Here is a 12,662-nt window from a genome sequence, read left to right as displayed (position 1 = left end):
AGAACTGTATAACCGGTGGACATTCCCACACCATGTGAATAAAAATGCCAGGAGCATTCAAACTACACAGACTTCAAGACTGATCATTTATCAGTTTCATAGCGTATAGTCTACGTGGGGTCAAATAAGTTCTATGCGCGTAATTAAAATGAAACTGTTGGTGGTCTGGGTTACGGGAAGCCTCCCTGATATTTGCCCACACCTGATCCCACTCAAACTCACACATGTATGTTGAGGTCAAGGAGATGATCAATTTTATAGCCTGGCATCGTCAGGGCCAATCGATGAAAATCCGAACTTTAAATAATCAGGGTCGTATACTGCTCGCACCAGACGTTGTCTCCTCTCTCTCACTATAGGTACTAAATATAGTTTCATTGACATTTTGCCCCATGACACAAAGTTAATAGACTACATTTTTTCTCAGATTTTTTCCCTGTCGCTCTGCGCCTCCGCTCAAATTGTCTCGCGCCCCCCAGGGGAGGCGCGCCTCACACTTTGAAAACCGCTGAGATAGAGAACACTAACAACAATGGGATTTTCTTGTGGTAGAATTGCAGGAACTGAAAAGAATTGCAAGTTGAGGAACATATTTTGCAGTTTTTGCAGCGAAATCGCGGGAATATTGAAAAATTGCAAGCCCCCACAAATATTGTGGACATTGGTTGAATTTGGATTCATTATTGCGATCGCAAAACCGCAATTTCCTCGAGGGACTGACTATTACACTACACTACTATTAAAACCCGAACTTGAGATTACGATATAGTGCAGTATTCACAGTGCAATGTGTATGTTAGTGTGTATTCACTGTGTGTGTGTGTGTGTGTGTGTGTGTGTGTGTGTGTGTGTGTGTGTGTGTGTGTGTGTGTGTGTGTGTGTGTGTGTGTGTGCGTGCGTGCGTGCGTGCGTGCGCGCGTACTGTACATGCGTGTTTGTGTTTTAGGGGACATTCCAAACGGCTGTAAGCTCATCAGAAACCGTTCGGAGTGTAAAGACATCAACTGGGCCACCTACACCTGTGTACTGGGCTTCCACGTGTTCGGTCAGTACTGTGTGTGTATGTGTGTGTGCGTGTAAAAAGTGCCAACGTCACGCCATTAAGGCTGTAATGGTACACGTAATCATACCGGAATTTTTTGGGATAGGATGTCCGGTCCGGTACAGCTGTGTACCGAATTTTGGGAAGAAGGAATGTGATGTGATTGAATTTTGTACATGCTGAAATACACATAATACTGCGAACTGATATCTTTGTGGGTGAGGGGAGATATGTTCTGTATGCATTGTGTATGTGTATGTTTTTTGTGTGTGTTTTTGTAGATGTTTGTGGTTTTTGTATTTTTCTTGTTATATTGGAAAATCTAAAGAATAACAACTTGACTTTGAACATGGTGTATTGTCTGCTAGAAGAGCTAACCACTTTAGCTCTTTAATGTTAAACCACGTTTACTGAGCCAGCAACTGCTAAGCTAACGTCAGGTGATGCTAGAAGAGCTAACCAGGTGGTCACTGAACTGGGGACTGCCCCCTAGTCCGATACCTCACGAGTCCGATACCTCACGAGTCCGACACCTCATGGTTTTGGGTTAGGCTCTGGGGGAGGTTAGGTTTAGGCGTGGGGGTGGGAGAGGTTAGGTTTTGGGTTAGGGTCTGGGGGAGGTTAGGTTTAGGCGTGGGGGTGGGAGAGGTTAGGTTTTGGGTTAGGGTCTGGGGGAAGTTAGCCTCTTTTTTCGGACTCGTGAGGTGTCGGACTCGTGAGGTATCGGACTCGTGCCATGGCACCACTGAACTAGCAGCTGCTAAGCTAACGCCAGGTGATGCTAGAAGTGCTAACCAGCTGGTTACTGAGCTAGCAGCTGCCAGTTGCTAAGCTAATGTCAGGTGATGCTAGAAGAGCTAACCAGCTGGTCACTGAGCTAGCAGCTGCTTAGCTAACATCAGGTGATGTTAGTAGAGCTAACCAGCTGGTTACTGAGCTAGAAGCTGCTAAGCTAATGCCAGGTGATGCTAGAAAAGCTAACCAGCTGGTTACCTAGCTAGCAGCTGTGAAGCTAACGTCAGGTGGCGGCTTTTTATTTATTTTATTTTTTATTTCACAAAGTACTTCAGGCAGAGCTTTTTCCACGCAAAAAAAGTAGAAAAATGCTACATGGACACACACCCTAAGTATGATCTATACATGGTTCCCACGGGTTGAACCATACACGTTTGTCCGCACATGAGAATTTCGGCAACAAAACAAACAAAACTTCTTAATGGTATTTAACTTGTATTTCACACATTCTGTAGTTCACACATTCTTTAGGCCAATTTCACACATTCTGGAAATCATCTCGCATCCCACACAGTGGTATCCCGTGACCCCACTGGGGGTCCCGACCCCCACTTTGGGAACCACTGTTCTATACTATAGGGATGTGCTCATTGTGTGTGTGTGCGTGTGTTTGTGTGTTTAGGGGTGTGGCCTGAGGGCTCTGATGGTACGGACATCAACGCTCTGATCAGGTCTCATAACAGGAAGGTGATCGCTCTGGCCGACGACTTCTGTAAAGTCCACCTGTTCGCCTACCCATGCTCCAGACCCAAGGTAACACGCTAACACACGCACTAACATGCTAACACACACACTAACTTGCTAACACGCTAACTCAAGGTTATGAATATAACCCAGGTTTTATAGAAAAGGTGAGGAGGACCTTGCTATGGGATATCTTTCTCTGCAAGGTCACGTAGGACATTTCTAAACCACGTGTAACATTTCTAAACCATTTGCTAAATGGGGTGAGCAAAAGGGGCATGCCCCTCGGCCTGGCATGGGGTGGTACCCATATATGCTAACAGCGGACGGCGTGCCACTTCAGATTTGACAAGACCTCTTCTCGAGCTGCCCTCGTCAAGAAGTCTGGCGAGGTCTTCCTCGCCTTTTCTATAAAACCGGGGTTATATTCATAACGTTGAGTTTTATCCAAAAAGGCTCTGAGGACCTCGCTATGCAATATGCATCTATCCCGTACTGTCCAGACTCTCATCAAACCCACCCCGTAAGGAGGTGACAGGTTCCTTGCTGGGGTCCCAAGACTGCCTGTGCCACGAACGGGGCTGAGATGTCCAGTCTGTAGAACCGAACAGAGAGGGGCGAGGTCCAAGGATGGGAGGAAGTATGCCTTGAGTCTCAGAAAGTTGATGTGGGCACGCTGGTCCTCTGTGTCCCAGGCCCTCACTGGCCTCCACAGACTGGTTCCTATGGACAGCCCTCCACTGTGACTACTTCCATAGACTGGGCTGTGCCTAGGAGCATGCCCAAGGTCAGGAAGAAGGGGTCATCCACTGACGGAGCGCCATTACATGCTCCGGAATGAACATTTTGCAGCGTCGCGCACGGGGCTCAGTCTGAGCGATGCTACCCAGCGCTGGAATTGCCTCATGTGAAGGTGGCTGAGGCAAAACACTCCGCATTTTGCATTTCCTGAGACTCACAGAATTGCCATTATGGAAGAGAGCAAGGAAAGCTCTGAACGGTTCCACACACTCCGTCGACACTCCTTTCCTCATTTATCACAAAACCTAAGTTAGTTAGGTGTGATACGACAATAGATAATAAAGGAGTGTGCGTCAGCGCCTCCTGTAGTGCTGCACGATTTGGGGGAAAGGTGCGATTAGCGATTATGGTGGACAATATTGCGATTTGCGATTGTGATTGCGATATAATAAACAAATGGTATCTAGGGATGTGCCGGCATGAGTTTTTGACGGTATAAACTTGGACAAAAATACCACGGTTTCACGTATCACAGACTAAAATACATGAAATATGTTACAATTTAAAATATATTAAAACTAAAAAAAATGAAACAATTTGAAATAGAATTATCTTTACAAAAAAATAAAACATTTTGAGACATTTGCCTGTTCCAAACATGTAAAAATGAAACGCCAGACAAATAGAAACTGCACTGTGTTACAGCACATAGAAGATGGCTCAGCAAAGTTGCAAAGTTAGTTACATGTCTGTCCAGTAATACACCCCGTTTATTTCTTTTGTAGCGACAGGTGGCCTTAAACGCCACACTCACGTGACGCTTCTTGAGAGAGGTGAGGTAACGTGCATCTGCAGACTTTATCGAGGGACCATGAAGGCGTCATGTGACAGGCTAGTTAGCCTCAAGGTGCTGCTGCCAGTGCTGGCAGCTGCGACAGTGTTTTGCTGCTATCAACCTGGTTAATCTCGCTATATTCTTCATCACAGCGGGTTATCCCCACTGTGCACTTAATCATGCACTAGTTCTGTATAAGCACCTGCAGCTCTCTCCTTATTTTACTCACGTTCTCACTAATCACATGGCTGTTTACATGCGTTTCTGAACGGCTAGCTAGTTGTTAGCATAGCTCGCTGTTAGCGAGCATGGATGTTCTCTCTCTCCCTCTCGGTAAGATAATATGTAACCTTGCTGCGCATAACATTACTTATTTGCGGGAGTGCATGGGAGAAGTCTCCCGCTAGTGTTGATGCCCAGTGTGATGGCAGAGAAACGCGTGTTTGCTGGGTCGCGTGTAACGTTAGTTTAGAGGAGGCTCTCACACACACACACACACTCAAAAAGACGTGAAAAAATAATAATAATCGCACACTTCTGCGGTTATGTAATTGCACGTGCTGACATTGCGATTGCGATTCGATTAATCGTGCAGCACTAGCCTCCTGTTCCGACTGTGCCAGAACTAGCCAGTTGTCGAGACAGGTCGGCAAGCGAATGCCCCTGCGTCTGGGCGGGGCTATTACCCCCTCTGTGCATTTGATGAATACTCTGGGACTCAGGATAGACCAAATGGGAGAACGCAGTATTGGTGACATTTTCCCTTGAACGCGAACTGAAGGAAACTGCGGCACAGGGGGTAAATGGAGACATGGAAGTATGTGTCCTGGAGTTCCACTGATGTGAACCGTCTAAACTGTCGTTTAGACAGACCATGCGTAGAAGTGACTGTGACGTCGGCATTCCAAATTTGAATTTCCAGAGAAATTTGTTCTGCCTCGAGGGAACCTCAGCAATGTGAATTTCCACCTGTAAAATCTGGGCAGCTTCTCCCCGAGCTGTTTTTTGGACAACACAAGTGAATTTGGGCAGATCAGTTGCGAACTGAAGGCTGTAACCCAATCCGGTGCGTCTATCTGCCTGCATGTTGCCAGATTTGTGTGTATTCAGTGGCTGTGGGGTGTGGGCTATATAGCATGAACCTAGTCGCTGTGAGATGTGGTCTATATAGCTAGTCTGAGCTGTGGGGTGTGGACTATATAGCTAGTCTGAGCTGTGGGGTGTGGGCTATATAGCTAGTCTGAGCTGTGGAGTGTGGACTATATAGCTAGTCTGAGCTATGGGGTGTGGGCTATATACAGTAGCATGAACCTAGTCTGAGCTGTGGGGTGTGGGCTATATAGCATGAACCTAGTCTGAGCTGTGGGGTGTGGGCTATATAGCTAGTCTGAGCTGTGGGGTGTGGACTATATAGCTAGTCTGAGCTGTGGGGTGTGGGCTATATAGCTAGTCTGAGCTGTGGGGTGTGGGCTATATAGCTAGTCTGAGCTGTGGGGTGTGGGCTATATAGCTAGTCTGAGCTGTGGGGTGTGGGCTATATACTGTAGCATGAACCTAGTCTTAGCTGTGGGGTGTGGGCTATATAGCTAGTCTGAGCTGTGGGGTGTGGGCTATATAGCATGAACCTAGTCTGAGCTGTGGGGTGTGGGCTATATAGCTAGTCTGAGCTGTGGGGTGTGGGCTATATAGCATGAACCTAGTCTGAGCTGTGGGGTGTGGGCTATATAGCTAGTCTGAGCTGTGGGGTGTGGGCTATATAGCATGAACCTAGTCTGAGCTGTGCGGTGTGAGCTATATAGCTAGTCTGAGCTGTGGGGTGTGGGCTATATAGCTAGTCTGAGCTGTGGGGTGTGGACTATATAGCTAGTCTGAGCTGTGGGGTGTGGGCTATATAGCTAGTCTGAGCTGTGGGGTGTGGGCTATATACTGTAGCTAGTCTGAGCTGTTGGGTGTGAGCTATATAGCTAGTCTGAGCTGTGGGGTGTGAGCTATATAGCTAGTCTGAGCTGTGGGGTGTGGGCTATATAGCTAGTCTGAGCTGTGGGGTGTGGGCTATATAGCTAGTCTGAGCTGTGGGGTGTGGGCTATATAGCTAGTCTGAGCTGTGGGGTGTGAGCTATATAGCTAGTCTGAGCTGTGGGGTGTGAGCTATATAGCTAGTCTGAGCTGTGGGGTGTGGGCTATATAGCTAGTCTGAGCTGTGGGGTGTGGGCTATATAGCTAGTCTGAGCTGTGGGGTGTGAGCTATATAGCTAGTCTGAGCTGTGGGGTGTGAGCTATATAGCTAGTCTGAGCTGTGGGGTGTGGGCTATATAGCTAGTCTGAGCTGTGGGGTGTGAGCTATATAGCTAGTCTGAGCTGTGGGGTGTGAGCTATATAGCTAGTCTGAGCTGTGGGGTGTGGGCTATATAGCTAGTCTGAGCTGTGGGGTGTGGGCTATATAGCTAGTCTGAGCTGTGGGGTGTGGGCTATATAGCATGAACAAGGTCAACATTCGTTGCTGTGAGCCCCAGCCGTGTGGGCCGGAGAGCCCTTCATCCCACTTCTGTCCCTCACAGTGACAGCGGGGAGGGGGTGGTCCCCCCACACTGTGACAGCGGCAAGGGGGTGCAAGGAGGAACCTCGTCTCACAGACGTGTAGCTTTAGAGAGGCTCTTCCGCAATTCCTTTGGCGTATACCACTATACCGGGAGAATTGCTGGTACAAACCGGGGTTATCGATGGCTTGAATAGCAAGAAACCAACCCAGACAATGGATGCAGGTTTGGTGGTCCAGTAGTACATCAGAAAACTGTAAACAGTTTTGCAGTCATTCATTTAATTTGACAGTTATTGAGAGTTGATTGAGATAAGTTGTGGACCAGTGATGTCATTTGTAAGACCAGAACATCCAGGTTCCAGAACAGCACATACCGTGAAGCTGTCCGACTCCTTAACACCTTAAACTTAACACACAAGTTTGATCACGATACAATATTATATCGATTCATTGGACAACGATGCGATATTTGCAACATCACAAAATCTGCCATGATACGATTTCGATACGATTCGATTCAGGGGGCTGTGATCGATATTAGATGATATGCGTTGATTTATATCCGAGAGGGGAGCGAATACCCTCCCCTTCTTGTGTGCTTGCCATGGCGCTCGCATTGTTTGTATGCGGATTGTGACACAGACGTGGCATGGAATTTAAAAATAAAATAATATAAATGTTTATTTCTTAGGGTGTCAAGGCGATTTATATCGATGTTTTCACTGTGCATCGAAACGATTGGATCATTGATCATTGAATCGATGCATATCGATGTATCGTCCCCCGCTATTAACTGTGCAATACTGTAAGATGTTTCCAATGGAGTCTGCATCACACTTTTGTGTTGCTGCTACCCCCCCATAGTGCTTATAGCGCTGCAGTATTTAATGCTACCCCCCCATAGTGCTTATAGCGCTGCAGTATCCCTTTGATGCATGAATTATGAAAGCCTCAGTAAGGATTTTTGTTGTTGTTTGTGTTTTTATTTATCTTTAGGCCTGAAAAGAACAAATTAAAAAAAAAAATACACCAAAAAAGAGTGGCAGTAATAGCATGAATTGTAGTTGATCAATCGAATTTCCTCACTAAATAAAATCAATACTTGGACATTTTCACAACTATATTGCTTTTTAGATGTTACTTGATGTAAAAAAAAAATTTACCTGCAAGTGTCTGCTTCCATAGAAGGATTGGCTGGATATACCTGAGCAGCTTTGCATGTTTTTATTTCTGTCGGCCATCTTGGGTGTTGGTCAATTTAGGTGCATTTCCAACAGCTGGCCACTGGGTGGCAGTGTATAGGGTGATGCTCTAACGTACACTTTATTGGCCTATGTGCAACTTTGACAAAAAAAAACATTTATTATGATTAAAAAAAAAAAAAAATCTGTCCAGTCAAGTGGACATGATGCGTGAAAGGGTTTTTAATGCTACCCCCCCATAGTGCTTATAGCGATTTAATGAGCGACATGATGTTTGGTGAATTGGTGTACTCTGCAATTTGTTTATGTATATGAGCTCACTAAGACAAATCCCAATTAACTCTGTTGACATTGCCAATAACAACGAGCCCATATCTGTCTACCTGTCTGTTTGCCTAGCTACCTGTCGGTAGGTAGGCAAACAGACACCTACCTGTCTGTTTGCCTACCTACCTGTCTGTCTCTCTGCCCCCCTGCAGGGTCCGAGTCATAAGTACAGCGCCCACAGCAGTCATGTGACCAACGTGTCATTCCTATTCGCTGACAGTCACCTGATCTCCACGGGGGGAAAGGACACCAGTGTCATGCAGTGGCGTCTGGTGGAGAAGACGAGCTCATTGGCTCCCGGTGACTCCGCCCTGTCGCTGGGGGAGGGGCTTCTCCATAACTCCGCCCCCAGGAGGACGGACTCCGCCTTGACCCCATCCCCGCCCGCCAAGGACCCGGCACACACCCCCAACTCGGCCCCTCCCCCCACCACCAATGGAACGCCAGAGACCTCTTTGGAAACTCCGCCTCCCTGTGATTTAGCTCCTCCCCTCTCTGATCTAGCTCCGCCCCTCTCTGATCTAGCTCCGTCCCTCTCTGATCTAGCTCCGCCCCCATCTGAGTTAACCCCGCCCCGCTCTGAGGAGACCCCGCCGCCCTCCGACAGTACAGCGAGCCCGAAGGACAGCCTGGACCCTAGCGATGACACGGCCACGCCCAGCGACGAGGGCCTGCCTCCCTTCACCCCCCCCTCATAGAGAGAGAGAGAGAGAGAGAGAGAGTGTGTGGGGCGGCGTTCATCTCTCCTTTAGATCAAAGAAAAGATTTGGGAGGTAAAGTCTTAAATGTGTTTTAGCGGCCATATTATTTCTCTCCTGTCACTACCCCATCTGAGTCGCATCTCCACGAGTCGCATCTCCACAATTAGCTGCTAGCTAGCTTTAGCTGTTAACTAGCTTTGGTGAACATATTGGAAACAAAGTATCCAGTTATGGAATTATATGTATCACCACTTTTCGCTGATGGGTTTGTTTGCTATATCAGCTAACTAGCCAACTCGCTAACGTTAGCGATTAATATAAAATGCCCATGGCAACATAAGCTGGCTAGTGAGTCGCATCAACCTTAATGCTATTCAAGTTTGAGACAACTACATGTGTCTTTCCAATTGAAGATACACATTCATCTGTGGTAGTGTGCTAATGGCTAAGTAGAGGTCTGCGCTGTAAACTCAAATCTACAGCTCGGGCAGGGACAGCTCACATGTATGACTCAGATCGAGTAGTGACATCCCCCTCCCCACGCTGTTGCCTGTTGCCATGGCGACAAAACTACCACACCTCGGTGCCAGACAGGAAGTTCCTCCCGCGTCTCCCAGGGAACTTTCTGCAGTCTAACTGTGGACTACAGCTGAGATGATACCAGCTGTCCTGTCCAATACCTGATCAATTAGGCTATCAATAGATGACGGTTGTATCCGTTGTTTCTGAATGTGAAACTTTAGTTGTTTCAGAGAGGATGGAGAAGAGTGTGGACAGAGGAGAACGCTGTGTCTCATTTCAGGGGCCGAATCCTTCAAAGGACTTTGTGGTCTGTCCTTTAATACCACTTGTACCTCAAGAGGCGAGTCACTGCAGCATCCAGTCTGCCCTCAGTCCAACATGAGAGAAGAAGCTCCTGGTTAGAATAGCATAGTAAACACAAGGTGAAGCTGCCCTGGAATAAGATGTACCCTACTTGGTTAGAACGCTTGAACAATCCACTAACTAACAAACTAGTTTTGACCACCCAAAATCTTTGTTTTTATTTTACTTTACGTCCCGGAGTATCTGCATTTTGAATTCTCCATCCACATACATGAAATGATTAGCATTTGAGCTAATGTTGCTAACATGATTAATACAGATTTAGTGATGGTGAGTGTACAGCAGGAGCTACTCTGGACACAGGACGTTAAGGTACAGAAGAGGAAAACAAAAATACAATGGCGGTGGGCTGCAGCAATTGGCATTAAAGGAGAATTTCGGTATCTTTCAACCTGGAACTTAATTTAATTTTTTTTTATGTTAAAAGGTACATTCAGCGATCTTTTTGTGTTAAAATAAGTTAAATGGCTCTATATTCTGACAGCAATCACTGAAATAGAGTGTTTGATCAGTGACTTGAAACCCTCAACCAGGGTCGGACTGGGATCATAATTCAGGCCGGGCATTAGATACCATGCAGGCCAGGCCAATACACGCGGACACACATGCCAGCGACCTAAGGTCGCCGGCGCAAAATGTGGGCCGTTTGAAGCAAGATTTGGTGTATATAATGCTAACGTGATGTTACATGTTACCTATTTGTTCACTAATATAATTCAACATTGCCTAGATAACTGCAAGTATAATATGAAGACGTAAAAACAAAAAGGCTGATAATCCCATAGCACATTAATGTGAAAGCAATAAGCATATAGCCTACATGTTTCACTTTATGCTCTGAAATTGTAGCCTACCTGAAGGTTCCTGATTCTGATAAGTTCAACACCACCTCCAGCTCTGCAGGAGCACCTGCTGCAGTGCTAGTGCTGCTTCTGCCTCCTTCTCCACTTTTGTGAAGAAAACCCCAAAAGCAATCCAACCCATACTTTCAGATTAGCCACTACTGTTTACATTTGACCAATGTTTTTTTTTATATAGCCTAATATAAATAAGTAAATACAGGCTCCTTGCTTTCCACCTCTCTGCACCTCTTTTCTTCTCCATTTTGGCACCATTGAACAGCAAGCCCTGCCCACCCGCGCTGGGGTCCCAGCAGCTTCTGACTGAAAAGTTAACTCATTCCTCCCTGCCTGGCTACCTGCAGCCTGCCTGCCTGCTATCTGCACAACTAGGAACACTTATACATACTGGCCTGCTGTTCAGTGAGTGGCCTGGCCTGCAAAAAATAAATAAATAAATTTTACCAGGCCACCGGGCATCGGCCCGACGTGCCCGATTATGCAGTCCGCGCCTGCCCTCAACCCCCCGCTGCTTGTCTCCTGTATACCTGCAAGCAGGGCGGATGTATCTCTGCAACCATAACTCGTAGAGATTCACAGATGGCGGCATTGGATTCGGGATTAAAGAATACACATAGTCCTTTATTGGCCTCGCAATCCAACCTTCCATTTCCCAGAAAATGTCAACTTATCTCTGATTGGATCAAGATTGGCGATGACCTCAAACTATCCAATCAGAGAGAAGTTGACATTTTTTGGGAAAGGGAAGGTCAGATCGCGATGCTTATAAAGGGCTATATGTATTTTTTCACCCCGAATTCAACGCCACCATCCCTGAGTCTCTACGAGTTATGGTTGCGGAGATACGTCCGTCCTGCCTGCAGGACTACAGAAGAGAGATAGAGGACAGCGGGGGTTTCCAAGTCACTGACCACACATTCTATTTCAGTGATTGCTGTCAGAATATAGAGCCATTTAACACTTATTTAAACAAGAACATCGCTGAATGTACCTTTAAATCACTCATCAGAGCAGATATTTTTGGAATTGGGAATCTATATAGTTAGTTTCTCACCTGATTTTTTTTTCAAACCTAATAAAGTGCTATATTAACAGTCATAGAGCCAACATTACAACAGCTTTTTGTAGAAAAAAATTGGCTGTAAAATTCCTGCTATCGGTTGCCGGCTGGTGCGAAATGCCATCAGTTTGATTCTGCAATGTCTGGAAAAGAAGGCTGTATTCCTCAGCCGCATTTTGAAGGAGCCTTCGAAATGGGTCACCCTTGATTGCACCGTGGTGACACATTCAACCTTCAAAGGATGCAGCCCCTGAATTAAGACACAGACAGAGAAGAAAACTGCGTTCATAATAGTATTTTTTTCTTAGGAAGGTTCCTAACTGAGCGAAATGCTCCAGAGGTATCTCAGTGGCAGCCATGATAAGTGCATGGTGGAATTCTCAAAATGCTAAGGAAAGGAGTTTCAATACTTATTTTCTTAATCTCCTTTAGCACAGGGTACAGGTAGCTCCTTTTGCATAGGATGCACTGTTAGCTCCTTTAGCAAAGGAAAGCAGCATTCGGCCGTTCCCGAAAACGAACAGTCAATGGTCAAGCATTGTGGTTGCTAACCAAAATTTTCTCCGCAACCGAGCAGGAAACAGATTTCACCATTGAAATCAGCGTGACTTGTACATGCTAGCTAACTAGTGTTTCAGTCACTCAGTGGCGTTTTGAGAAATCGTTACACAATGTGAAAAGGTAGAATCCCCGACTACGTGCAGACTTCTGTAGCCTAGTGCAGTGGGATTCTCTCAGCACCGCGGTCGTCTTTTGATAAAGGACTCTCCGATATTTAGGTGTAGGTGGTGGATTTTGATTTTATTTTGAATACTGGGGAGCGGAAGGTATTTTATTTTGAGATAGGAGGGGGAGGGCAAATACAGTTTTTATGTATTTCTTTCGCTATGTATAATTTATATCCACCCACCCCCACACAAAGGGTTTCTCCCTACCTTGTCAAACATGGCATTGATTGATTGATTGAAATCTTTATTGACAAATATGCTTG

General features: G+C 46.1%; 1 protein-coding gene across 1 annotated transcript in view; it reads left to right on the top strand.

The window, feature by feature from the left end:
• The window catches only part of eml4 (EMAP like 4), a 156,999-nt gene extending 145,747 nt beyond the window's left edge, over positions 1-11,252 (top strand). Inside the window, exons 22-24 of the mRNA XM_083651123.1 lie at positions 947-1,045; positions 2,460-2,590; positions 8,318-11,252. Of these exons, the coding sequence (XP_083507249.1) occupies positions 947-1,045; positions 2,460-2,590; positions 8,318-8,863 (776 nt within the window). The 3' untranslated portion in view covers positions 8,864-11,252. The remainder of the gene's footprint in view (positions 1-946; positions 1,046-2,459; positions 2,591-8,317) is intronic.
• Positions 11,253-12,662: the final 1,410 nt, after the last annotated feature.

The sequence above is a fragment of the Poromitra crassiceps genome (assembly GCF_964638095.1).
Source record: "Poromitra crassiceps genome assembly, chromosome: 14".
NCBI lineage: Eukaryota > Metazoa > Chordata > Actinopteri > Beryciformes > Melamphaidae > Poromitra > Poromitra crassiceps.
This window is presented reverse-complemented; position numbering and strand designations above follow the sequence as displayed.